Raw genomic sequence first — 27,786 nt, forward strand, 5'->3', positions numbered from 1 at the left:
ATAAGGGTAGCATCCTGCTTCACAGAATTTACAAAGCTCAGAAAATTTTAAGCAAGCCTAGGACCAATGGGAGTAACGGAGTCCCACTCCCAGTTGACAGAAGAGGGGCTCCTTAGAAACAACCTGGCGAACGAAATGGAATTCGATGGGGAGTTATCAAAATTAATGGGGTTTAATGAAGAAATAAAGCAGAACTGTCTGAGTCAGCAAAGAGGATCCATCTCGATGTTCTACGAGTAAATCATATTCGGGTAAGGGGAGATAATGGGGACGTGATAGGAGATTATAGAGGAAGAGACAGGATGTTATAAAGTGTACTACACGGGGGTTAAATGGGAATGCCAGAGTGTGGGGTAGGGCTGTTTTACAGGAATACTATCGCACGCAACATAGTATCTGCTTGGCTCATAAATAAGCGAATTGATGTGGGTAGATTTGGCAATTGGAGGAATAAGTACAAGAATTGTCTCAGAGTATTCACCATGTGAGGGTGGAGATAAGGATGAATTTGACAAGTTTTATGAAGCATTGAGCGACATCGTAGTCAGGATCAACAGCAAGGATAGGATAGTGCTAATGGGCAATTTCAATGCGAGAGTTAAATATAGAACTGAAGGGTACGAAAGGGTGATTGGTAAATGTGGGGAAGATCTGTAATATAATAGGAATGGAAAGTGTTTGCTGGAATACTGAGCTAGAGAGGGTTTAGCAGTTACAAATACATTCTTCAAGCCTAAGTCTATTCACCGCTACACACAGAACGGTAAAGGTACAAGATCCATAATAGACTATATCTCAACCGACTGCATATTCTGGAAATATGTTAGGAATGTACGGGTTTTCCGGGGATTCTTCGATGATACGGATCACTATCTGACCTGTAGTGAACTAAGTGTCTGTAGGTCTAGGACAAAGAATGTGAAATCTGCCTATAAACGAATACGGGTATAAAATCTCCATGACGGGGAAACTAAACAGAAATATATGGATATGATTAGTGAGAAGTTCCGAAGAGAGGACAGTACGCAGGTTCAGGATGTAGAAAGAGAATGGGTGGCATACAGGGATGCAGAAGGAGAAACAGCAAAGAAATGCCTAGGAACAGAGTGTGGGGTAGGGCTGTTTTACAGGAATACTATCGCACGCAACATAGTTTCTGCTTGGCACATAAATAAGCGAATGATTTGGGTAGATTTGGCAGTTGGAGGAATAAGTACAAGAATTGTCTCAGAGTATTCACCATGTGAGGGTGGAGATAAGGATGAATTTGACAAGTTTTATGAAGCATCTTGATGGAATGATGAAATGAGTATCAGTAATTACTCAAACAACGGCGGATGCATACAGGGAACTGTACGTAGATAAAAGAATCAGAGATAAAACCAAATTATTGAATCCAGAAGGAAGTCTTGGGAAGGTTCTGGTAATTATCTGGAAAGGCTAGGTCAAGCAACAGGGAAAACTATCTGGACAGAAAAAAAAGAATATTAGGAAGGGAAGGAAAAAGGAAATGAACAGTGTTCTGTGTAATTCAGGTTGAACTCATAATAGAACGCAGGGAATCACTGTACGGGTAGAATGAATATTTTGAAAATCTTCTCAACGTAAAATAAACTCCATTGTCATAAAACAGCAAGAATAGATGAAACCAGACCTGAAATGGTGAAGTATAGTGGGAAGGCAGGGATGAAATTGCTTCATGGATTGTTGTTAAGGTACGTTCAGATGGGACAAAAGAAGTAAGGGAAAAGGAAGGATTGCATCAACTATCGAAGTAACTCATTGATAAGTATACCAGGCAAAGTATTCACTGGCATTTTGGAAGGGAGTGTGGGATCCGTGTTTGAGAGGAAACTGGATGAAAATCAGTGTGGTTTCAAATCACAGAGGGGCTGTCAGGTTCAGAACTTCAGTATGGGCCAGGTAATTGAAAAATGCTACGTGAAGAATAGAGAGTTACGTTTTTGCTTCGTAGAAATAGAGAAAGCATGTGACAGGGTACCGAGGGAAAAGATGTTTTCCATACTGAGGGACTATGGGATCAAGGGTAGATTATTAACATCAATCAAAGGCATTTATGCTGACAATTGGGCAGCGGTGTGAATTGATGGTAGAAGGATTTCTTGGTTCAGGGTACATACATAACTTAGAAAAGGCTGTATAATTCTTCACCTTTGTTGTTGTAGTTTACATGGATAATCTGCTGAAAGGTATAAAGTGGCAGGGAGGGATTCAGTTGGGTAGAAATGCAGTAAGCAATCTGAAGACTTGGTATCAATGGCAGATTGTGCCGAAATCTATAATCACAAAGAATGGGTACTGTCCACCTAATCAATACTTTATTATATCTTGTTACTAAGCAGTACCGGTTTCGACCTTCACAGAGGTCATCTTCAGCTGGTCATAAGATCTAAAGTTAACTTAAAATAATTTTAAAAACATTACTAAATCTAATGAAGAATGTCACATGATGTGAGTGATAAGATTAAAATATACAATATATAAAATATACAATGATATGATGTATCTTCTGGTTTAAAAACAAGCGTCAAAATTCTATGACATGTATGTGTTACATAAATTTCTAGTGTACCGGTACTGTTTGTGAGTAGTAGATAATTTGGTGAAATACAATTTCAACAAGTAAAATGTTTATGGCGTTCTTGAAGTACACTTTGAAGTTCAGTTTATATTGGTGAATCGTTCTATACATTCATTGGTATGTTTATACTAAACATTCTGGAACATTCTATGATATGGATGTAATAAAATTTATCAAATAATACATTAAAATACGAAAAAATGTTCACATGATTCTTGTGGTACGTTTTGGAATTATATTAATTTTGTACATTCACAGATATGTTTGTACCAAGCATTCTAGAATATTCAACTATGTAATGTTGTTTTTCTTTTAAGTTCATATGATTAAGAATGTTGAATAATGAACATGAAAATATTATGGTGTATCATTAGTTTTCTTGGTACTAATCTCGTTAAAAGATATTGAGTAGGTGCAGATGCTCCCTCTTTGTAGTTTTGTTGTTGGACATTCAGTAATCTGCGAGAACAGAGAAGAATGAAGTATAAGAATTTTCTCAGTGGAATGTCTAATGAACGTGTGGAATAAGTGTTTACTTACATAATCCTGTTGACTGGTCGAATGTGTACTGTTAGGGAGCACGTCGTGTACTGCTCCGTGTACGTCTAGGGCTAGTACTTGCGGTAACGGAGAGGGGAAGTGGAGGGGCATGAGGGGTATTGATTGGGGAAGGTGAGGTAGAGTTGGTAGAGAGGGGAAGTGGAGGTTCAATAGGGATAGCGATTGGGAGAGGTGGAGCATGGCTGGGCGTGTCTTCGGGAGGTTCCTTGATATATATTTGATTCTGTTTTTTAACTATTTTTATATAGGTGTTTTTTAAAATCGGGATGACTGTATTAAAGAGGATAATAACTTTATCTGTAATTTCGTTCAAGTTATAATTTGGGTTTGCGTATTGATCTATAGTAATGTAAAATTCGTCTGTTATATTGAGCAGAGGGCCCTTGGGGATCATACTTAAAATCTGCATGTCGTTCTCAATATTTGTAAAATTATGCTTATAATCCTCGTTAAGTTGAGCTATAGCCGAAAAGTGATTATGCTTTAAGGCGTTGATGTGTTCTTTGTAACGAATAAAGGAGTTTCTGCCAGTACGTCCGACATAGCTAGCCTCACAACTGTCGCATTTCATTCGATACACTCCTGAACAACTGTACCTATTATTATCATTGACAGATTTGGCATTATGTAAGATTTTGGCACTGTTATGTGTGGTTTTGTATGCTATTTTGAGATTGCGTTTTTTGAAAATATTGGTTACGGAATGAACATGGGTATTATTAAATGTAAAATGTACGTATTCCTTCTTGGAGTCGTTAGTTCTGGTTAGTCTTGATTTGGGTTGATATTTTTCTGGTGCAGATTTGTAGATGACGTTTTTGTTGTTATAGACAATACATTCACCAATGAGACAAATATTTTAGAACAGTTAAATAAAATAGACCCACATAAAAAATTTACAGTAGAAAAAGAAAATGATTGAACCTTGAATTATTTAGATATATCTGTCACTAGACACCACGATCACTTGATGTATCAAGTATATAGAAAACCTACTCAAACCTCCAATACAATAAGGAAAGATTCCATCCACCATAACGCTCACAAAAAGGCAGCTTATCACAGTATGATACACAGAGCATTCAATATACCTCTATCTCAAGAAGAGCTGAAAAAAGAATTAAACACGATTTACGATATAGCCCATCAAAATGGATTTAATAGAGAAATGGTCAATAGAATCATTCAAAAGATAAAATATCAACCCAAATCAAGACTAACCAGAACTAACGACTCCAAGAAGGAATACGTACTTTTTACAGTTAATAATACCCATGTTCATTCCATAACCAATATTTTCAAAAAACGCAATCTAAAAATAGCATACAAAACCACACACAACAGTGCTAAAATCTTACATAATGCCAAATCTGTCAATGATAATAATAGGTACAGTTGTTCAGGAGTGTATCGAATGAAATGCGACAGTTGTGAGGCTAGCTATGTCGGACGTACTGGCAGAAACTCCTTTATTCGTTACAAAGAACACATCAACGCCTTAAAACATAATCACTTTTCGGCTATAGCTCAACTTAACGAGGATTATAAGCATAATTTTACAAATATTGAGAACGACATGCAGATTTTAAGTATGATCCCCAAGGGCCCTCTGCTCAATATAACAGACGAATTTTACATTACTATAGATCAATACGCAAACCCAAATTATAACTTGAACGAAATTACAGATAAAGTTATTATCCTCTTTAATACAGTCATCCCGATTTTAAAAAACACCTATATAAAAATAGTTAAAAAACAGAATCAAATATATATCAAGGAACCTCCCGAAGACACGCCCAGCCATGCTCCACCTCTCCCAATCGCTATCCCTATTGAACCTCCACTTCCCCTCTCTACCAACTCTACCTCACCTTCCCCAATCAATACCCCTCATGCCCCTCCACTTCCCCTCTCCGTTACCGCAAGTACTAGCCCTAGACGTACACGGAGCAGTACACGACGTGCTCCCTAACAGTACACATTCGACCAGTCAACAGGATTATGTAAGTAAACACTTATTCCACACGTTCATTAGACATTCCACTGAGAAAATTCTTATACTTCATTCTTCTCTGTTCTCGCAGATTACTGAATGTCCAACAACAAAACTACAAAGAGGGAGCATCTGCACCTACTCAATATCTTTTAACGAGATTAGTACCAAGAAAACTAATGATACACCATAATATTTTCATGTTCATTATTCAACATTCTTAATCATATGAACTTAAAAGAAAAACAACATTACATAGTTGAATATTCTAGAATGCTTGGTACAAACATATCTGTGAATGTACAAAATTAATATAATTCCAAAACGTACCACAAGAATCATGTGAACATTTTTTCGTATTTTAATGTATTATTTGATAAATTTTATTACATCCATATCATAGAATGTTCCAGAATGTTTAGTATAAACATACCAATGAATGTATAGAACGATTCACCAATATAAACTGAACTTCAAAGTGTACTTCAAGAACGCCATAAACATTTTACTTGTTGAAATTGTATTTCACCAAATTATCTACTACTCACAAACAGTACCGGTACACTAGAAATTTATGTAACACATACATGTCATAGAATTTTGACGCTTGTTTTTAAACCAGAAGATACATCATATCATTGTATATTTTATATATTGTATATTTTAATCTTATCACTCACATCATGTGACATTCTTCATTAGATTTAGTAATGTTTTTAAAATTATTTTAAGTTAACTTTAGATCTTATGACCAGCTGAAGATGACCTCTGTGAAGGTCGAAACCGGTACTGCTTAGTAACAAGATATAATAAAGTATTGATTAGGTGGACAGTACCCATTCTTTGTGATTATAGATACTAAGTATAAATACGGACATGAAACTGATAGATTACAAGATTGTGCCGAAAGCCTGCAGTCTAATATCTTGGAACTTATAAATAGATGCAATAAGTATGGTATGGAAATTAGCCTTTCGAAGGCTAAATTGATGTCAGTATGTAAGAAATCCAAGAGAAATGAATCTCAGAATGGTGATACAAAGTTGGAACAGGCGAATAATTTCAAGTACTTAGGGCGTGGGCTCTCCCAGGATGGTAGTATAGTAAGTGAGACTGAATCAAAGTGCAGTAAAGCTAATGCAATGAGCTCGCAGTTGCGATCAACAGTATTCTGTAAAACGTAAGTCAGCTCCCGGAAGAAACTATCTTTACATCAGTCTGTTTTCAGACCAACTTTGCTTTACGGGAGTGAAGACTGGGAGAACTGAGGATATCTTATTCATTAGAAGTAACAGACATGAAAGTAGCGAACATGATTGCTGGTACAAACTAGTGGGAACAATGGCAGGAGGGTACGCGGAATGAGGAGATAAAGGCTAAGTGAGGAACAAATTCGATGGATAAAGCTTAAGTTGAATCCGAAACAAATGGAGGATGGGTTACCTAGGAAAATAATGGACTATGTTAAGACATACTTCACGCACCAACTCTTGAAAGTAAACTAAATTACCAAAGTATAATTTTTTAAATAAAAATCCTCATGTTGATCTATCGAATGGAATAATCCAGACAATTTTACTCGTAGCGGCTGCGCCGGGCTGAGTGGCTCAGACGGTTGAGGCGCTGGCCTTCTTGCCCCAACTTGGAAGGTTCGATCCTGGCTCAGTCCGGTGGTATTTGAAGGTGCTCAATTACGTCAGCCTCGTGTCGGTAGATTCATTGGCACGTAAAAGAACTCCTGCGGAACTAAATTCCGGCACCTCGGAGTCTCCGAAAACAGTAAAAGAGTAGTTTGTGGGACATAAAGCAAATAACATTATTATTATTATTATTATTATTGTAACGGCTGCCATCGTCTTTATATATAAAATCTTTATTCCGTCAGCCTTTCAAGGCGATATTGAGAAAACAATAACATTTCAACAGCTGAAATCGGCACCACATATAGATTGTCATCTCCACTTAATATTCGTTTCTGCACTCTTCTCATCTTTCACACCTTTCTTGAAAATATAATACGTCAACACTGATTGACAAATACGGTAAACCGGCTGGTATATTTAACATTAATCAACATTGGAATTTTTGTCTCCAAAGAGGATCATTTAACAATTGACAGTTTATTCAAATCAATTTCACTGTGATAATAAAATCTGATACATTTCCCGTTCCACTTAGTAATTACTTTTACATAACTCAAAGGACACATTCACGAGTATTCGCAAAAGATCATTCCAATGAGTTTATCTGATTTCAGAACTGAAAAAGGTTCAAAGGAAAATAGCACGATTTAGTTCTAGGTGATATGCAATTAAATAATAGTGTTACGAAAATATTACAAACTTTGGAAGTAAGGAGAGGAGCTATTGAATTAAGCGGTATGTTCAACTTTACAAGGATAATACAATGTTCTTTTATCAATCAAGAAGCGTTGAGTGCGTTATTAGCGAGGCAATCAATTTGACCCCCTGAATCTGTCTGCTATATCTTTCTGAAATCCTAAATTCCAATCTTACCTTCGTATGATCTTTCGTAGTTTTAATAAACTCTATTCAGGCTTATATGTCTACTAATATCATTCCACGTTATCTCTCCACTGACAGATCATAACTAGGCTCTGTGGCCACATTTAGTTCCATATCTCTTGTCATAATGTCATGAGAAAATGAGGCTAACCATTGCCACCTTCGTCTCCCTCTACTGCTCTTATCCTCCATGATCGAGTCCATTATTCTGTTAGGTAACCTACACCCTTTCAATAGCCTCCCATGACCTCACTACCGAAACATACACCTAATTTGGCCTTCATCTCAACATTACGAGTACCCTCCTGATAGTGTTCCGATCTGTTTTTACCGGAAATCATTCTGGCTGCATTCTTGACTGTATAATTACAACTTATGAATAATATACTCTGAGTCCACCCAGATTTGACTAATGTACAGCGAAGCCGGTCTGAAAACAGACCGGTGTAAAGATAATTTCGTTAGGGAACCGACTCCTTTCTTACAGAATACAGTTTACCATTACTGCGAGCTCGTTGCATTAGCCTTGATGCACCTTGAATCAGTTTCATTCACTCTATCATCCTGGGAAACTTCAAATCCTAAATACTGGAAAAGATATACCTGCTTCCACTTTGTATTCTCAACCTTACATTCAATCCTCTAGATTTCTTCCCTACTGACATCACTTGTCTTGAAAATGATAATTTTCATATCACACGTATCGCACACATTTTCAAGTTCTCGACGTTAGATTTCAGGCTTTCCGCCATGAACACCAAATCATCGGTATAGGCCGAAGTGCTTACTACATTTAGACAGAACTAAATCCATCCCTGCCAATTTATACATTTCAGTAAATATTCCACGTAAACTATGACAAACAAGGAGAAAGTTTACAACCTTGTTTTAACTGCTGTAAGTACCTTGAATCATAAATTCATTCAACCATCAATTTTTGCTACAGCCTAATTTTCAACATAAATACCTGTTATTGCTTCCAGTAATCTTCCCTTCGCACTGTCTGCAGGCCTGAGGATGGTTTTCAGTGATTTTCCATTTTCGCCCCAGTCAAATGCTGAGGCTCTACCTTAATCACAGCTACTCCTATCCCACTGTCGCCATAAGTCTTATCTGCATCGGTGCGATGTAAAGCGAATGGTAAATAAAAAATATCTACCCTTAATGCCATAATCTATCAGTGAGGCTAAAATAGTTTCCCTCTGCACCACACTATTTGAAAATGGCACACGAAAAGTTCCTCCACCACAACTAAACGCCGAATCTTACGTATCAGACGCCATCAACCCTCCCAGGAGTCTCTGACTAAATGAATCAATGCAAGAAATATATCTTTGGTTAGATATTCACGGACGTAATAGGTACGTAAGCTACAGCAATCACACGATTATCTCCTTATAATACAAACTGTTAACTGCCTCATATGAGAGCTCAGAAGTAAAATAGCGCAATGTCACTTGTAGTCTTGTATTTTTCGATCGCAATTGAGTCAGCTCACAGATGAATGTGATTATTTCATGTTGATTTATAATGGTACCAAGAGGGAAAATCTTTCACGAGAAGATTTATATATACAGATAGATAAATAGATCCTCAACAGAAATTGGAGAAACGGCGTTTGGATTTTTAAACCAAACCGAATCATCGAATATTTATTTTCCTTTAATAAAGTAGCCACGGTATTTTCGTCTAACTGTAATTTGTATATAAATGAATTCAAGTCTAGTGAGACAGTTACTGATTTATATCGCAAAACACATTATTCAATTCCTTACCTCTACAAGGCGATGACGAGTTTCATTTCGTTTACTTGATATTGTAAACCTGATTAGTTCCTGTTCATTTATGCATAGCGAATGTTGGGATAGTCCAATCTCTGCCAACATCACGAGAAGAATCCCACTCCTCACGATGTCCATGTTGGTGTGCATATCAGTTAGAACACTCACCTGAAAGAATATAATTCACAGGTTAAATTATAATGCTGTGTAAATTTCGTTATAAAAATCACAAAATTATGCAAGTAAAAATATACCATAGTGTAAAAAATAAACAATTTAATTTAGTACTTGAGAAAATGTGTACATTAGTGAGTGTAGAGTAAGTATCCGAATGGAAGATGTGCTTTATCAAAGAGACAAGTTTAGTTGGAAACATGTGACTTTGGGTGAATTCGGAGTGACATCTGATAGTCTATGGAATTATGAAGGCTGTTTTCAATACTTTCATACATTATTTCAAACAAATATTAAGTTCTATCTGTGGAAATGTGTAAATTGTCTGCTGTTCCATAGTTCTATCTTTTGAATACCGTCGAATAATAAAGCTCCCAACATGGGCTATTATTACCATAGACATTGTTTGCAACTCTCCACTAATGGTGTAGGGATCTGGCTTTCAGAGGAACATTAATCATATCTTCATATGCACCCATTAACATATTTATATATGGAATGTCGGTCTGTTCTGTGTTCAGCCCATAGGATGGCTGGAACGCCAAATATCACCACCAAATTTTATGCGGTTGTAGGGAAACAACAAAATCAAACGGCGGGGTTAAATGAGGAGTACTAGGTAAAGCGCAGTGCGAGGTGGTTTACCACTGATTTACTAACATGATCATCAAGACGAACTTCAACATCAAGACGAACATCAACATCAAGACGAGGAAGTCGTGTTCCAAATCCATTATTCCCCAGCTTCCGCACTTTCCCAGCTAACTGAGACTAAGATTTTGGTGGAAGCTATAATTTGCTCAGACTTGTGCCAGGAAACGGATGAAAAAATACTGTGTCTATGAAGAAATGGCCAGGTGCATACGGAATGAATGAATAATATATGTGATTATACTGTGAGGGAGAGAGGTAGAATATAATGCTACTGAGGTAAACGGTTAATACCTAAGACGGCTCTACAATCCTGTTAAGTTGCCCCTATCTTGGATTCAATACGAAATTCGGCTGGGAAGATATGAGTACAGGCGCTACAATACCTTGTCCCACAGATATTGCATCTAGGCCTCCAGATCCAGCATTCTAAAGAAGCCTGCGAAACTGACGTCCCAAGCACGATCGGGGGAAGTCTGGAGAAAGGGCAGACCAAGAAGGTATGGCGATCCTAGAGGAATCACCCCTGGGAAAACATTATAGAATAGAGTCGAGCATTACTCAGCTGAAAAGTTCCTACCACGAGTGAAAATATTTGTGCTCGCAGGATTCCTCTCACACTTACCTGCAATTAACCCTCCAACCACGACAAGAGAGTACCGACTGCTGCACGTGGTTGCATTCTAGGTAGACCATCACATCAATGGCTGGGAGGTGGTATATTTCTCAGTAAGAGAGAGGCACCTCTAGGCTACCATACAGTCATCGCCTCCGATACAGAGTCTGGATTCGTTACTAATGACAATATGGCACCAGTCCGTAATACCCTAGGTTTCTTGTAGACAAATCTACTCCTATAAGATAATGACTTGGGCACTATGACAATAGATTTATCCTTTAAACGCCTGTAAATCATCTGGACCAGGACACGTGGCTACAAGGTAAGTATGATGCGCGTCGATATTTGCCTGACAATCACACTCTGAGCGTTCCTTGTGCCTGTGGATTGGTAAAACGGGTGAATGTTATGATGAAACCTGCTAAATATCTCACATCTACGCCATTCCCAATCCATATTCCACGTATTTGCAAATGTCCATTTCAAAAAAATAACATATACCAAACAAAGTTGGTCTCATTGTTATAATTATTGGTCTTGGCTGTCTTCTTCTCTATAGCTGTCCTAATGCAACGATGTCGTAAAAAATCTACAACCATCAATGACTACTGATATCAGTTCTTTTAATATTTAACATCCATTGTTTATTAGCACACACAGTCCGTACTTAATCCAATGGACGGTATCGATACACAGCTGAATCGACTTGCTACACTTCGCTCACGTCAATAACTCCCTGAACTGTACCGCCATTTATACTGTATAAGGTTAAATTTCCAGGTTATTCTACATTCATCCTATTACCTCAAGATATCCAGCTTGTTCTTGAACTCAAGAGTACGAATTCATCAGGAATGTACGTACATACAGAATGCTACTTCGTTAGATCCTCTAATAGCTCTCGTCACCGGTTAAATATGTGTTCCCACTGGTCTCTCCTTGCAATCCCGGAAATACTGCAATGTTGCTTTGCTGTCACAGATTATTATTATACAATAGTCAGACCCTCAGTCCTCTACGCAACTAAGAAGACCCAACTAATAACCCTGGAAGTAAAAGAAACGACTTTCCTGACAAGGATATTAGGACTAAGGATCTTATCAGATGGAAGGCTATGGTATGAACTACACCATGAACTCTACGAACACCAAGAAATCCTCACATATACCATCAGAAGAAAACGCCTGGCTTTCTACGAACACCTGTATAGAATGGATTCCCACACCTGTCCTATCAAATCTTCAAAGTAGCCAGCAAGGGTAACGCCACTGGATAACTGAGGATCCAGCAGGTGCATGGAACTTGCGTGGTTGTAAAAGGAAGGCAAGGAAGAACAACCGTCTGGCATTCGGAGTTCCTGTAATATGGCGTGAGTAAGCAACCACACCACAAACTGTTATTTTTCTCTGGCAAATGTTACCGGATTTTCTTACAAACATCGCACATCTGTAAAGTATCCCGACGTTCCCTCAATTTCTAAACCAGAAGGATCTGGCAGCACTTAATACTAATAATGCCGTCATTTATACTAATATTATAAACAGAAAAATTTGTATTTTTGTTTGTAACGAATAGACTCAGAAACTACTGAGCCGATTTTTAAAATTACTTCACCTATACAAACTTACATTGCCCATGAGTAACATGGGCTGTATTTTATTTTCAAAACAATTCGAGGTGGGGGGGCACGGGAGGGAGATATAAAAATAATAGGCTAATATAGGCAAAATATCGAATTTGTCGTATAAGGATGAGACAAAGCTCAATTTAATCCTCTTGACGCAAAGAACAAAACTCGGTAAGCCCTACGGGCCCAAAAACCATTTTTAAGGCCCTAAAACCAACCGTTACGGAGTTATTGGCACCAAACCACCCCTGCTCTAGGAATTTGATAAAGGAATGAACTGCCGTAAGCATGGCAACGTCAGCTCCGAGGTTCTACAGCAGCGAAATTATCTACAATAAATCACGAAAGCCTAACATGTTACAGACATGAAAATTGATATTTGTAATCCCTTTTAAAAATAAAAGAACACAAATATTCGTTTTTAGAAAATCCACATAATGGGGGGAGGGGTGAAATGAAGTGAGGAAGGAGTTGAATTATTTATATGAGGATACATATACCTCAAAAAATGAAGATGTTACAGACTTTAAAATTGGTACTTGGAATCTCCTTTAAAAATGAACACACTATATTTGGAGAATCCAGTTAAATAAGAATAAGAATAAAAAAACGGATGAATTTTTAAAATGAGTATCTTCTTCTTCTATTGCTTTACCCACACCTGTGGGGTTGCGGATGCGAACTGTGTCGCAAATGTGGATTTGACCATGTTTTACGGCTGGATGCCCTTCCTGATGGCAACCGTATGTGTAGAGATGTAATCTATACTTCTATACTAATATGATAAAGAGGAAAATGTTTTATTTTTGTTTGTAACTACTGAACCGATTTTAAAAATTACTTCACCTATAGAAAGCTACATTGCCAGTGAGTAACATGGGGTGTATTTTATTTTCAAAACAAGTCGAGGGGGAGACGGGGGAGATATACAAATATTAAAAAATAGGCTAATATAGGCGAAATCGAAATTGTCGTAACAAGGACGAGACAAAGCTCATTTTAAGCCCCTTGACGCAAAGAACAAAACTCGGTAAACCCTTCGGGCCCGAAAACCATGTTTTAAGTCCCTAAAACCAACCGTTACGGAGATATTGGAACCACACTACCCCTGTTCTAGGAATCGGATAAAGAAACGAACCATGGAAACGTCAGCTCCAGGATTCTAAAGCAGCTAGATTATGCATGTACGTTTGGGCATAGCTGCCAACCAAAATTGATACACATATGACTTTCTATATGGAGGGCGGGGATGGAAAGGGGGTGAAGTATAAAAATAATAGACCCGGAGATCTCCGTAGTATAGCGACCTGCGGTTGCCGACGGGCCTCCGTTTTTACCTACTGGCTTAGGTTTCAGCATTTTGTGGAGTCTGTTACCGATAGTTTAAACTATTTTCTATCAAATCGTGGAGTATTAGGATCACTGATGTTATTAGTGACGATATTTTGATCCACTTTTACGATCATTGTACACAATTTTCAAGGAGGTGCGCCCATGACTTGCACAGTTTCTCAACATTTATACTCAGATTCATTATATGATGTGCGACATGAGTGACATGCCCTGAGAATTATAGATCTCGATAATTATAGTAGTATCTTTTATGCATCGCGTATTTCCTTAATCATTTATAATAGTTACGAAATGTCGGATCAAACAAATACAATCAATAATATTTATATTTGTGGTACTATATAGCGGAAGTATACTTGCACTAAACCTTCAGCTTTGTGAAGCGCGCAGGTATATCCAGGTGGGAATGAAGTAAAAACATCGTAGCAAAAGAATTTGGAGATCGACGCTAATTAGGAAGTAATATTAATGGCCCCCATGAAGAAAAGAAGAAGAAGATACACTATAATTCCAAACATGACAATTAATTTCTTCGTACTTAGGTAAATACACCAGTGATATAAATATCTAATGAAGTCAGTCACGCCGATAGTATGAGTAACTAAAGCCAGTTTTCGATAACCCGTACGAAGAACGGGTACTTCTGCTAGTAATTAATACATGGAAGCAACTACCATTCAATTATCAGAACGAGACCCTTCCAGTAGTATAATAGGCGGGTTCTGCGGCCACCACCTCCTCCGGCTCCCAGAGGCCTCCTCCACCACCTCCACAGCCAGAGGCCTCCCAGAGGTCTCCTCCACCACCCGCGAGAAATTTGAATTTGTAAACAAAGCCACGTGCTTTTTGACAGCTATCATCGACAACAACGCATCGTTAACCTCAGTACTGCCATCTTGACCGGCCTAAACCTCAGTGGTACCAACTTAACCTAACTAGCGCGAGATAAACAAATCCACGTGTTTTTGACAGCCACGTGCTTTTTGACGGACAATAACGCATCGCTAACCTCAGTACTGCCATCTTGACGGGCCTAAACCTCAGTGGTACCAACTTAACCTAACTAGCGCGAGATAAATAAATCCACGTGTTTTTTGACAGCCACGTGCTTTTTGACAGACAACAACGCATCGCTAACCTCAGTACTGCCATCTTGACGGGTCTAAACCTCAGTGGTACCAACTTAACCTAACTAACGTGAGATAAACAAATCCACGTGCTTTTTTGACAGCTGTCATCCACCATCTTTAAACTATAGAGCACCGTGGTGCACTCTTTATCGCAGTAGATGCAAATTCGTCACCTGTCATCGGCAGTACTGCCATCTTGGCGGGCCTAAACCTTAGTGCTACCAACTTAACCTCACTAGGGTGAGATAAACAAAGCCACGTGTTTTTTGACAGCCACGTGCTTTTTGACAGACAACAACGCATCGCTATCCTCAGTACTGCCATCTTGACGGGCCTAAACCTCAGTGGTACCAACTTAACTTAACTAGCGTGAGATAAACAAATCCACGTGCTTTTTGACAGCTGTCACCAGCCATCTTTAATCTATAGAGCGCAGTGCTGCTTCCTTTAGCTACTTACCTTTGAAATGTGGTGGCGGATAATTTGAAAAATGCTTTTTTGACAGCAGCCATCTTTAAGCACCGTGCTGCCCTGTTTAGCTACTTACCTTTGAAATGTGGTGGCGGTAAATTCCACGTGCTTTACAAACCTATATGCTTTTCTGACAGCTGTCATCCGCCATCTTTAATCCAGAGAGAACAGTGCTGCAATCTTTAGTTGAAATGTGGTGGCTGCAAATTCCACGTGCTCTTGTTTGGAAACAAATCAACATGCTTTTTTGACAGCTGTCATCCACCATCTTTAATCAACAGAGCACCGTGCTGCCCTCTTTAGCTACTTACCTTTGAAATGTGGTGGTGGTAAATTCTACGCGCTCTTGTTTGGAAACAAACCCATGTGCTTTTCTGACAGCTGTCAACCGCCATCTTTAATCCAGAGAGCACCGTGCTGCCCTCTTTGTGCCGGTGGCAAATTCCACGTGCTTTACAAACTCACGTGCTTTTTGACAGCTGTCATCCGCCATCTTGCATCACAAACCTCAGTGCTGTACTCTTTAGCTAGATACCTTTGAAATGTGGTGGCGGCAAATTCCACGTGCTCTTGTTTGGAAACAAAGCCACGTGTTTTTTGACAGCTGTCATCCGCCATCTTTAATCAATAGAGCACTGTGCTGCTATCATGCGGGCAATTTCGTCAGCTGTCATCCGCCATCTTTAATCCACAGAACACCGTGCTGCCCTCTTTATGGCTACTACCTTAAGCACGTAGTAGCGGACAATTTGAAAAGTTCTGTTAGCTGTCATCCGCCATCTTTAATCAAGAGAGCACCGTGCTGCCATCTTTAGCTATATACCTTTGAAATGTGGTGGCGGCAAATTCCACGTGCTCTTGTTTAGTAAACAAACTTACGCGCTTTTTGTCAGCTGTCATCCGCCATCTTACATCGCAAACCTCAGCGCTACACTCTTTAGTTGAAAAATGGCGGCGGATAATTTTAAAAGAAAAATTCTACAGCAGCCATCTCTCGACGCTAATTGCACAAGATTGTGGCTATACATGACTCCTTAAAGGTGCTTATGCAGGATGATCGCTGTACATAGGTTCTTATGAGACGCCCTTGGGATGCTTGCGCAAAATGGCGGTTATACAAGTGTCCTTATGAGACACCCTAGGGATGCTTGCGCAAGATGGTGGTTGCTCTTATGAGGCGGCTTAAGGATCCTTGCACAAGATGGCTAGAGACGCCCCCTAAGGATGCTTGCGCAAGATGGCGGACGCAAGATGGCGGCTATACATAGTTCCTTATGAGACAGCCTAGGGGGTGCTCGCACAAGATTGCGGCTACTCTTATGAAGAAAGCTAGCTTAGGGGCTACTGCGCAAGATAACGGTTGCTGTTATGCATGCGGTGGAGAGCAAATTGAAATTCTATGTGCTTAATCAACAGAGCACCCTGCTGCCCTCTTTAGCTGAAATGTGGTGGTGGATAATTTGAAAAATTATTTTGACAGGTGTCATCTTTAAACAATGACGACTATACATAGGCTGTTAAGACCTTATCATTCTCCTCCTCCTCCTCCTTCTCTACCTCCTCCTCCTCCGCCTCTTATGTCAAGGCATAGCTTTATATCGAACAAGTTTAAACCTGCATCGCGAAGGCAAGCGTGTGCAGCGATAACATTATTGTACATGTTTAGACTTACGAAACATAAGAAGAGTAGAATCAAACGCTGTGCTCGATACAACATGTGATCAGAACATTGATTGATGTGTTCAGAACACAAAATAAGTAGAATCGAGCACTGTACTCGATACAACATGTCAGGGGATACCCTTGTTCTAAGAAGATCAGATTGAAACATAACAAGACTTGAATCGAACACTGTACTCGATGTCGTTAACTTCAACATGTGATTGTTTGGTGTGTTCAGAACACTACATAAGTAGAATCGAACGCTGAACTTAATACAACATGTTAGGGGATACCTTTGTTCTAAGAAGATCAGATTGAAACATAACAAGACTAGAATTGAACACTGCACTCGATGTCGTTAACCTTAACATGTGATCAGAACATTGATTGATGTGTTCAGATCACTAAACAAGTAGAACCGAACACTGTACTCGATACAACATGTTAGGGGATACCTTTGTTCTAAGAAGATCAGATTGAAACATAACAAGACTAGAATTGAACACTGCACTCGATGTCGTTAACCTTAACATGTGATCAGAACATTGATTGATGTGTTCAGATCACTAAACAAGTAGAACCGAACACTGTACTCGATACAACATGTTAGGGGATACCTTTGTTCTAAGAAAATTAGATTGAAACATAACAAGACTAGAATCGAACACTGCACTCGATGTCGTTAACCTTAACATGTGATCAGAACATTGATTGATGTGTTCAGATCACTAAACAAGTAGAACCGAACACTGTACTCGATACAACATGTCAGGGGATAACTTTGTTCTAAGAAAATTATATTGAAACATAACAAGACTAGAACCGAACACTGTACTCGATACAACATGTTATGGGATACCTTTGTTCTAAGAAAATTAGATTGAAACATAACAAGACTAGAATCGAACACTGCACTCGATGTCGTTAACCTTAACATGTGATCAGAACATTGATTGATGTGTTCAGATCACTAAACAAGTAGAACCGAACACTGTACTCGATACAACATGTCAGGGGATACCTTTGTTCTAAGAAAATTAGATTGAAACATAACAAGACTAGAATCGAACACTACACTCGATGTCGTTAACCTTAACATGTGATCCGATACAACATGTTAGGGGATATCTTTGTTCTAAGAAAATTAGATTGAAATATAGCAAGACTAGAATCGAACACTGTACTCGATAAAACATGTGATCAGAACATTGTTTGATGTGTTCAGAGCAAAAGTACAACATCAATGATTTACCTAGTGTAAAAATCAAAAACACACTGTGCACATATCGCGAAGCTATCTCGCCTATCAATTGCCTAGTATGAAAATAAAAAAAAAAACACTGTGCACATATCGCATAGCTAACTCGGCAACACTTCAAATGATTTGCTTAGTACGAAAATAATGAATGATCATAAATTATATGTACACATGTTGTCTCCTCCAAGTTGTAAGACGAAATAGACGCAGTACTGCGAGTTTCCGCTATAGGTGGCGAACGGAAGTAGCATGAAATCTCAGCAAAAAAAAATATGCGTGAGCTTGCATACACGCAAGTCAGACACAATGATGGATACCGCGATTCAAATCCTGGCAACTTATGCCGTCAGGAAGGGCATCCGCCTAGATCATGTAATTACACGTTATGACAATCGCGCAGGTCCCTCACCTAGCATTTGCTATTTTTTACGGCTTCCGACAGTAGGAGTTCGAACCCGCTATCTCCCGAAGTAGCGAGAATGATTGCGGGTACAAGAGTCGGATGGAGGCGATCCTACTGTTGCATATTACATTCTCAGGTAGTTTCGAGGGTGTAAAAAAGCCAGCATTAAGTAAGGGCTGTTGATGGGTATGTTAAACCTTGTACAGGCTCCTTCGAAAATTATTGTGAGTACAAGATGTTGATGGCGATTCATCTGTCGGATGGAGGCGATAAGCTGTGTGCAGGCTTCATCGGTAGGAGTAGGCTATGTGCCGGCACCGAGTTTTACCCTCTCCCTACTGTAGTATATTACATTCTTAGGTAGTTTCGAGGGCGTTCCAAAAAGCCAGCATTATTAAGGGCTGTTGATGGGGACGTTAAACCTTGTACAGGCTCCTTCGGTGCTCTGTGGATTAAAAATGGCGGATGACAGCTGACGAAATTACCCGCATGATAGCAGCACAGTGCTCTATTGATTAAAGATGGCGGATGACAGCTGTCCAAAAAACACGTGGCTTTGTTTCCAAACAAGAGCACGTGGAATTTGCCGCCACCACATTTCAAAGGTATCTAGCTAAAGAGTACAGCACTGAGGTTTGTGATACAAGATGGCGGTTGACAGCTGTCAGAAAAGCACATGGGTTTGTTTCCAAACAAGAGCGCGTGGAATTTGCCGCCACCACATTTCAAAGGTAAGTAGCTAAAGAGGGCAGCACGGTGCTCTGTTGATTAAAGATGGTGGATGACAGCTGTCAAAAAAGCATGTTGATTTGTTTCCAAACAAGAGCACGTGGAATTTTCCGCCATCACATTTCAACTAAAGATTGCAGCACTGTTCTCTCTGGATTAAAGATGGCGGATGACAGCTGTCAGAAAAGCATATAGGTTTGTAAAGCACGTGGACTTTACCGCCACCACATTTCAAAGGTAAGTAGCTAAAGAGGGTAGCACGGTGCTTAAAGATGGCTGCTGTCAAAGAAGCATTTTTCAAATTATCCGCCACCACATTTCAAAGGTAAGTAGCTAAAGGGGGCAGCACTGCGCTCTATAGATAAAAGATGGCTGGTGACAGCTGTAAAAAAATTCACGTGGCTTTGTTTATCACACGCTAGTGAGGTTAAGTTGGTAGCACTAAGGTTTAGGCCCGCCAAGATGGCAGCACTGCCGATGACAGGTGACGAATTTGCGGCTACTGCGATAAAGAGGGCAGCACGGTGTTCTATAGTTTAAAGAGGGCGGATGACAGCTGTCAAAAAAGCACGTGGATTTGTTTATCTCACGCTAGTTAGGTTAAGTTGGTACCACTGAGGTTTAGGCCCGTCACGATGGCAGTACTGAGGTTAGCGATGCGTTGTTGTCTGTCAAAAAGCACGTGGCTGTCAAAAAACACGTGGATTTGTTTATCTCGCGCTAGTTAGGTTAAGTTGGTACCACTGAGGTTTAGGCCCGTCAAGATGGCAGTACTGAGTTTAGCCATGCGTTGTTGTCGATGATAGCTGTTAAAAAGCACGTGGCTTTGTTTACAAATTCAAATTTCCCGCGGGTGGTGGAGGAGACCTCTGGGAGGCCTCTGGCTGTGGTGGTGGTGGAGGAGGCCTCTGGGAGCCGGAGGAGGTGGTGGCCGCAGAACCCGCCTATTATACTACTCCTTCCTAACATCCCTTACGGAAGCTGACTATATTGAGACTAGGAAATGGTCTGAGGAACGCAAAATAGAATTCAGCAAGAAAACGAAGGAATACTAGGCCAACAAAACAAAGGTCTAGTTTCCAATAAGATAAGCAGCAGACAAACATACCATTAAGAACGCCAGAAGCGGCAACAATAAAAAACAACAAGAACAATAACAGTGACAATACAGCTAAAGCACAAGCACCATAGTCCTCAGGCGGCTCAAATTAATAATAATAATAATAATAATAATAATAATAATAATAATAATAATAATAATCTGGCCATCATCACAAGGAACAAAGAAGAAACTAGTTGTGCCCTAGAGACATTACATAGGATAGATCAAAGGCAAGCTTCTAGCTATCATACGAGAAAGCCCAGTACCTGGAAAACCTATATCAGAATAGCACGAAAGCACAACTAGAAAAGGAATACGAGACGACCTGCAGTAGTCATCTTTTACCTACCTTGAATAAATCATTCTGCCAGTAGGACTGATCACTTAGGCCAACATAGAAACACCACCCAACTGTAGAATTCATGTGAACTAACGTGGAATGATTAAAATAAAAGAGTGATATCTCAAGGCTCGAAGCTGATACTTTAAAACAGTTGCCGTACCGTAATTCCTACACGTATCGGAAACCATAACCTTATGAGGTGAATCTAAAATCGTGGAAATTGAAAGGGAGGAACGAAAAATTTTCGGGAAAATATACGGCCCAAAGCAAGAAAATGAAGTCTGGTTCAAGAGAAGAACTTCAAAACTTTAAGTCTAAAAGACAGGTTCATTGTTATCGTTTGGAGGAGACGTTTGAAATTCTGTGGCCATATTTACAGACTCAGCAAAGTTCTATTTAATATAATAAACTCACAATGTTCCAAGACGAATTGGCTATAAGAAACAAGGGAAGACCTACAAGAAATGAACATCAAAGAAGGCATCAAAAGGAATCGCAACATACATCATATGTGAAAATAGTTAAAGGTAATTTATCAAAATATTTTCGATATCGCATTACTATACTTTCATTCGTTTTTTTGTTTTTTTGTTTGTTTTTTTATTTTTTTTATTTTAAGGCGATATTATGTCTTCCAGAGGTTGCATAAATTCACCGGATCTGTTTTGCTATGTGTTAGTATTTCTAACAGACAGATCTCATTGGAAGAACTTTACACAGTTTCTTAAGAAAGCATATGAACTATACTTTGATTCAAAGGTGGATACAGGTAAATCGTGGGCACCACAGTTCATCTGTTTGACATGTGGAGGCTACTTGAGCGGTTGGAAAAGGAAGGCAAAGAAGAACAACGGTCTGGCATTCGGAGTACCTGTAAGATGGCGTGAGTCAAGCAACCACACCACAAACTGTTATTTCTCTCTGGCAAATGTTACCGGATTTTCCTGAAAAAACTCCCACATCTGTAAAGTATCCCGACGTTCCCTCAGTTTCTAAACCAATTCCATATGATCCCGTCGTTTTTCCAATACTAACAGCACCTACAGGATATACTTCACAGCTGTTGAAGAAACGCAAGATGAAACTTCTCTTTCAAGTAACGAATCAGACTCTGACTATCAACCTGGAGAAGGGATTCATTTGATAAACAAAGCTGAACTTCGCGACCGCGCACGGGACACGGCTCTAACAAAAGGTCAAGCTGAGCTGCTCGGTTCACGGCTTAAAAAACTAATTTTCTTGCACCGGAAACACAACACATTTCCGTCGCAGACACAAAGAACTTGTGAAATTAATTGCAACGAGTGACACTATTTGCTACTGTATGGACGTTCAAGTTCTCATGTCAAGCCTAGGGATGGAAAACAACTTTGAAGCATGGCGACTGTTTATCGACTCATCTACAGTAAAAGAAGTTTGAAAGCAGTATTATTACTCAATGAAAACCGGTTGGGTATTCTACCCAGCTGAAACAGACATACAAAACTATGTCGCTACTTCTTCAAAAAAGTACGCTCTCAGGAGTATAAATGGTACATCTGTGGTGATTTGAAAGTTATCACTCTTCTCATGGGAACGCAGACAGGGTGCGCCAAGTACTGCTGTTTTTTCTGCGAGTGGGACAGCAGAGATAGATAGCACCACTACATAAAGAAATATAGGTCAGTCAGACAGAATGCAGCCGGGAAATAAAAATGTCCTTCGTATGCCGCTGATTGACCGTAACAAAGTTATCATGCCACCGCTTCATATCAAGCTGGGGCTCATGACGAATTTCATCAAGGCACTAAACAACAAATCGGTATCTGTGCAAAATGTTCCCAGAGTTGAGTTATGCGAAAGTGAAAGAAAGTTTCAAAAAATTCAAAAAAGGTTTTCACAGCCGCAGATCTAAAAATCACAGGAATAGAACCAGCTTTTGGGTGGTTAGGCCGTGTGCATTATGCAGAGTTTCGTCCAGACGTGCCATTTGGACTCATCAGCTGGAATGGCACGCCCCTCCAGGACTCTGTTTTTAAACGGAGAAGTCATTTCTCCTTTAGCAGGTTAGCAAACTTGATTTGCTAACACGGCGAGGCCACACAGTTTGGTCTGCCACTGCTAAGCAGAGTCCTGGAGGGGCGTGCCATTCCAGCTGATGAGTCCAAATGGCACGTCTGGACGAAACTCTGCATAATGCACACGGCCTAACCACCCAAAAGCTGGTTCTATTCCTGTGATTTTTAGATCTGCGGCTGTGAAAGCCTTTTTTGAATTTGTATCACCAATGGGGGAGCATTTTTTAAACGGAGAAGTCATTTCTCCTTTAGCAGGTTAGCAAACTTGATTTGCTAACACGGCGGGGCCACACAGTTTGGTCTGCCACTGCTAACCAGAGTCCTGGAGGGGCGTGCCATTCCAGCTGATGAGTCCAAATGGCACGTCTGGACGAAACTCTGCATAATGCACACGGCCTAACCACCCAAAAGCTGGTTCTATTCCTGTGATTTTTAGATCTGCGGCTGTGAAAGCCTTTTTTGAATTTGTATCTCCAATGGGGGAGCATTTTTTAAACGGAGAAGTCATTTCTCCTCTAGCAGGTTAGCAAACTTGATTTGCTAACACGGCGGGGCCACACAGTTTGGTCTGCCACTGCTAAGCAGAGTCCTGGAGGGGCGTGCCATTCCAGCTGATGAGTCCAAATGGCACGTCTGGACGAAACTCTGCATAATGCACACGGCCTAACCACCCAAAAGCTGGTTCTATTCCTGTGATTTTTTGAAAGATTGTTCACAGGTCCAGAAATAGGGAAGATATTTGCGACACCCACTTCGAAGACTTTCTGAATGACACTGAAAGGGATGCATGGGTGGCGTTCGAATAAGTTAGGTCAACTTTCTTGGAAATTATAAATCTGCTGACGATCTGAATGTTGTGAGGAGGTGCGTTTGTGCGTACAAACAGCTGAGTTGCAATATGTACCTCAAAATTCATCTCTTCGCTCACATCTTCACTTAATCTCCGACAACGTATGTTCAGTCAGTGACGAACATGGTGAACGCTTACATCAAGACATCTCAGTGATGGAGTCACGTTATCAGTATCGAAGGAGTGCAGCAATAGTGACTTACTACGTCAGAGTGCCATGCCAAAAGCTCCGCACAAACTCAAGTCTACAGCCAAGAAATTCAAACATAACACACCTTAAATCATAAAAGAACTATTTTCAATGCGCATGGATTGTATATGCGTATCATACCTCGAACTAGATATACGTGCTATATGACTCAATCACTTTCGTAGCTAATGCCATGTTCATTAGCAGTGTTAGGATTTTTAGGTGCGCACCTTTATTGTTAGGGTAAATTAAAGCTGTTCGGAAAGATATCACAGTGTGGCATTTTATTTCTAGTTGCGAAAAGAGGCATTTTTCACGCACCCTTTTCCCTTTTATGGGACCTTTACCCCTTTTTCCCCAACCATCCCCAAAATACCCTTTCCCCTTTTTTTCTTTGAAGTTTATTCCAATTTATTCTATAAGATTTCTAATCAATATAAAATATTTCTTTCAATTAACGTCTCCTCAGCTTGCTGTGTACGTGCGAATAGCAAGCGTACCTCGTTCAGTAAACACCGCGCAGGAGTCGAAAACACACCTGAAAATTAATTGTGTGTTCGACAAAACCTCTTTCTCTCGCTTAACCGCTATAAGGTAGCCCGCAATAATGCTACTGACAATTAGTGATTCTATCCAACCAGAATCAGTAGCCTGCTGTTCGTGAATGTGAGTTTTTTTGAGATCGGGCCAGCTAGGAAGACAGCCGGTGAAGGGAAGTGTGCGAGTAAGAAAGCAGAACTATGGGAGCGAGAACGCTGCCTTCCTCTTCTCGCTCAGTGTTATGGTGACGTACAGCTGACCCGAAATATTTGTTCATCACGATCGAGAACCATGTTAAATTCTCCAACAGGTTATACATTCTCCAACCCGTAATCCACGACTAAAATCGCGTTTTGGCGGATGCTTAAAGAGATGAATGTTGTCCATGGGTCTGAAGATCCAAATTTCCTCTGCAACATGATTCTTAAATAAAAGCCTTTTTCACTTTGATGGCCATATCAACCGACAAACAACTCGTTATTTAGTGTTTAAAGGGCCTGATGTCGTTTTGCAGAAACCGCTACATAGTCCACGGATTACGATTTGGTGCACCGTGTCCGTTCATAGAATATTTGGCCCTTATTTCGTCGGGGATGCTGTATAGAACCCACAAAATGTAGAGTAGGTAGTGTACAGAGACCTCATTACTACCCCTCCTTCGTGCGGAATTTGTTCTGTTTTCTTTATTTTCTTTTTGTCAGAAACTCACCGCTTCAATGACAATAGATGCAGCAAGTCAGAGCTACCACTCACAGCGGCGGTTAGTAAATTAGTCTTCTGCAACGACACTTCCGAAATCGCCTAAATTCTCATCGAACTCCATTCCCGTAATCTTCGTGCTTCCAAAATCGCACGGCTCCAGATGCCTGTATACGGGGCATGTTTAAGGAATCAGTTTCTAAGACGGATGATTTACCTACAAATATTCCCGAATTACACGAGAAGGTAACATCATTATGTGTGTCATTACAGCAAACTCTGTCCATCAATATGTAGAATAATATGCAGAAACGTTATGAATATCAAGTGGCTCTTGATGTTGCACATTTTGAACTTACACTGCATCAACTCAATTAGCAGGCATTCTACTGCGGTAATTAAGGTATCGTTCCTGGAAAAGCAAAGTATCGTAAGCGAAAAAATATGAATTTTACAGGAGATGATAAAAAGGATTAGCTAGTCGAATACTTAGAGTTTAGGAAGTTTAGGTTTTATTCTATTACAACAATGAATTTTTCACCTTATTGTCATGTTAGGTTACGTATTTATCCAATCGTAGCCAAAAGGAAATTATTTTAAAGTGATGAATATCGCTTACGATTGTTTAACGGTCGTTGTCAATTGCATTGTTTAACAAAGTGGTCCTCTTACGATAACCTTTGTAGCGCTTACGATATTTTGGAGGGATTGGTTTGAAAGAATGTAAGGCAAAGGAATAATAAGAGATTTTCTTAAATGATTGCATTAAGGAATGTAGATGAAAACAGTAGGAAACATGACTTACAGTAAAATAAGAGATTCAAAGTGGAAATTACACTGATTACAGTACAATGTTTAGAAAGGAGCATTTAAATCATTCCTCCTCACCTGTTTTGCGGTAATATATCACTGTGTTTGGAGTCGTAAGCACGGTTTAGATACTCGTTAGTGATGGGATATTCGATTCATTTTACTGAATCGACTCATTTGATTCCGTTCACGTTACTGAATCGATACAGTGATCCGATTCACGGCACATTAGTCATCGCTCCTACTGCATCTGTGTAGTATGTGCTGGTAAGACAGCAGCAACAGCATTCACTGCTCGCAGCTGCCATCTGGTCTTCACACTATCAACTCCTTTCTTAGAAAAAAAAATGCTAATCACTCTAATACATGGAAGGTTTCCGGCGACGCAGGGTGGGAAAGGTTAGGATTAGGAAGGTAGTAGCCATGGCCTGAATTAAGGCACATTCCCAGCATTTCCTGGTGTGAAAATGGGGAAACAACGGAAAACCATCTTAACGGATCCCGACGGTGGGATTCGAACCCACCATCCCCCGAATGCAGTCGCATAGCAACGCGATACTAACCGTACGACAACTCGCTTAGTCATTTTTGAAAATATGTATTTTTCTATCAGGTGAGGATTTTTTAACATCGTCATATTTTGTATAGGCTACCCGAGATGTAGAGTAGCCCGCTGGTTTTCCGATTCAACATACTATTGGTTACGTTATTGCGTCTGTCCACATATGATTGAAGTCTTGTGCAACGATCTGACATATGAACTGAAAGAATACTGAGCCGTTCTTCCCAATATAAAACAGGTACTTTTGAGTAGTCATGAGCATGACTCATAGTAATAGGGCAAGCTAGAGTCCAGTTTAATTGTCAAATGTCAACTAAGTTATAATACTAAGATTCATTAAACTAATAAATAGTATAACCTAATAGCCTACCTACTTACTAGCTTCTTCAGAATTATGTTTTGACTATCTTTTTAACACTGCAAATAAATCCATCTATTATTTAAACCTCCCTGTAAGAAGAGGACAGTGAATGCAAGTCTCCGCCAGTGTCCAGTGAGCCGATATGGAGCCGTGTGTATCTTGTGTCTCACTGAGCCCCGCTCGTTCACGATTCTTTCGATGTGCCATGATTCACTGTCTAGCTGCAGCGGAAGCTCGGCTCCCCGTCAACGTCCAGTGAGTGCGCCACTCAGCACTGCCCGCTGGGAGTAAGCTGAATCGTGTGCCGTGAGCTCGCCGTTCCTGTGAATCGATTCTCTCGGACACTTGAATGAATCGATACACTGCTTCGAATCATGCATTCACTAGCCAACACTCGTATTGTTTCGCCTGCTAATCTCCTTGTCGGATATCACCCACCAGTCGTCAGATAAATATGTAGTTCCCGCAGCAACTCACTCACAAATTTATTCACAAGATAACTACTTTATTGCTATGCTGTGTGGCTGCCAGAGAGGCCTGGCGAGGTCTTTTGCCATATAGGCGATATCGATTAAAACGATTATGTCTAATTTTCTTCCAGTTGGAGCCTAACTCTTTTACGAGTACAATAATTCTCAAACTGATAGAATATCCTTGAAAACGAATCCACTCTCCTGACACAGGTCGTAATTTACATACTGATGGAGTTGTTTTCTGAAGAATGTAAAAT

At 39.8% G+C, this 27,786-nt stretch overlaps 1 protein-coding gene across 1 annotated transcript in view; it reads right to left on the reverse strand.

Moving 5' to 3' along the window:
• LOC137501886 (hemolymph lipopolysaccharide-binding protein-like) overlaps positions 1–27,786 on the reverse strand; it is a 73,996-nt gene that overhangs the window by 42,401 nt on the left and 3,809 nt on the right. Inside the window, exon 2 of the mRNA XM_068229031.1 lies at positions 9,460–9,633. Within this exon, the coding sequence (XP_068085132.1) occupies positions 9,460–9,615 (156 nt within the window). The 5' untranslated portion in view covers positions 9,616–9,633. The remainder of the gene's footprint in view (positions 1–9,459; positions 9,634–27,786) is intronic.

The sequence above is a fragment of the Anabrus simplex genome, chromosome 1 (genome assembly GCF_040414725.1).
Source record: "Anabrus simplex isolate iqAnaSimp1 chromosome 1, ASM4041472v1, whole genome shotgun sequence".
In the NCBI taxonomy this organism is placed as follows: domain Eukaryota; kingdom Metazoa; phylum Arthropoda; class Insecta; order Orthoptera; family Tettigoniidae; genus Anabrus; species Anabrus simplex.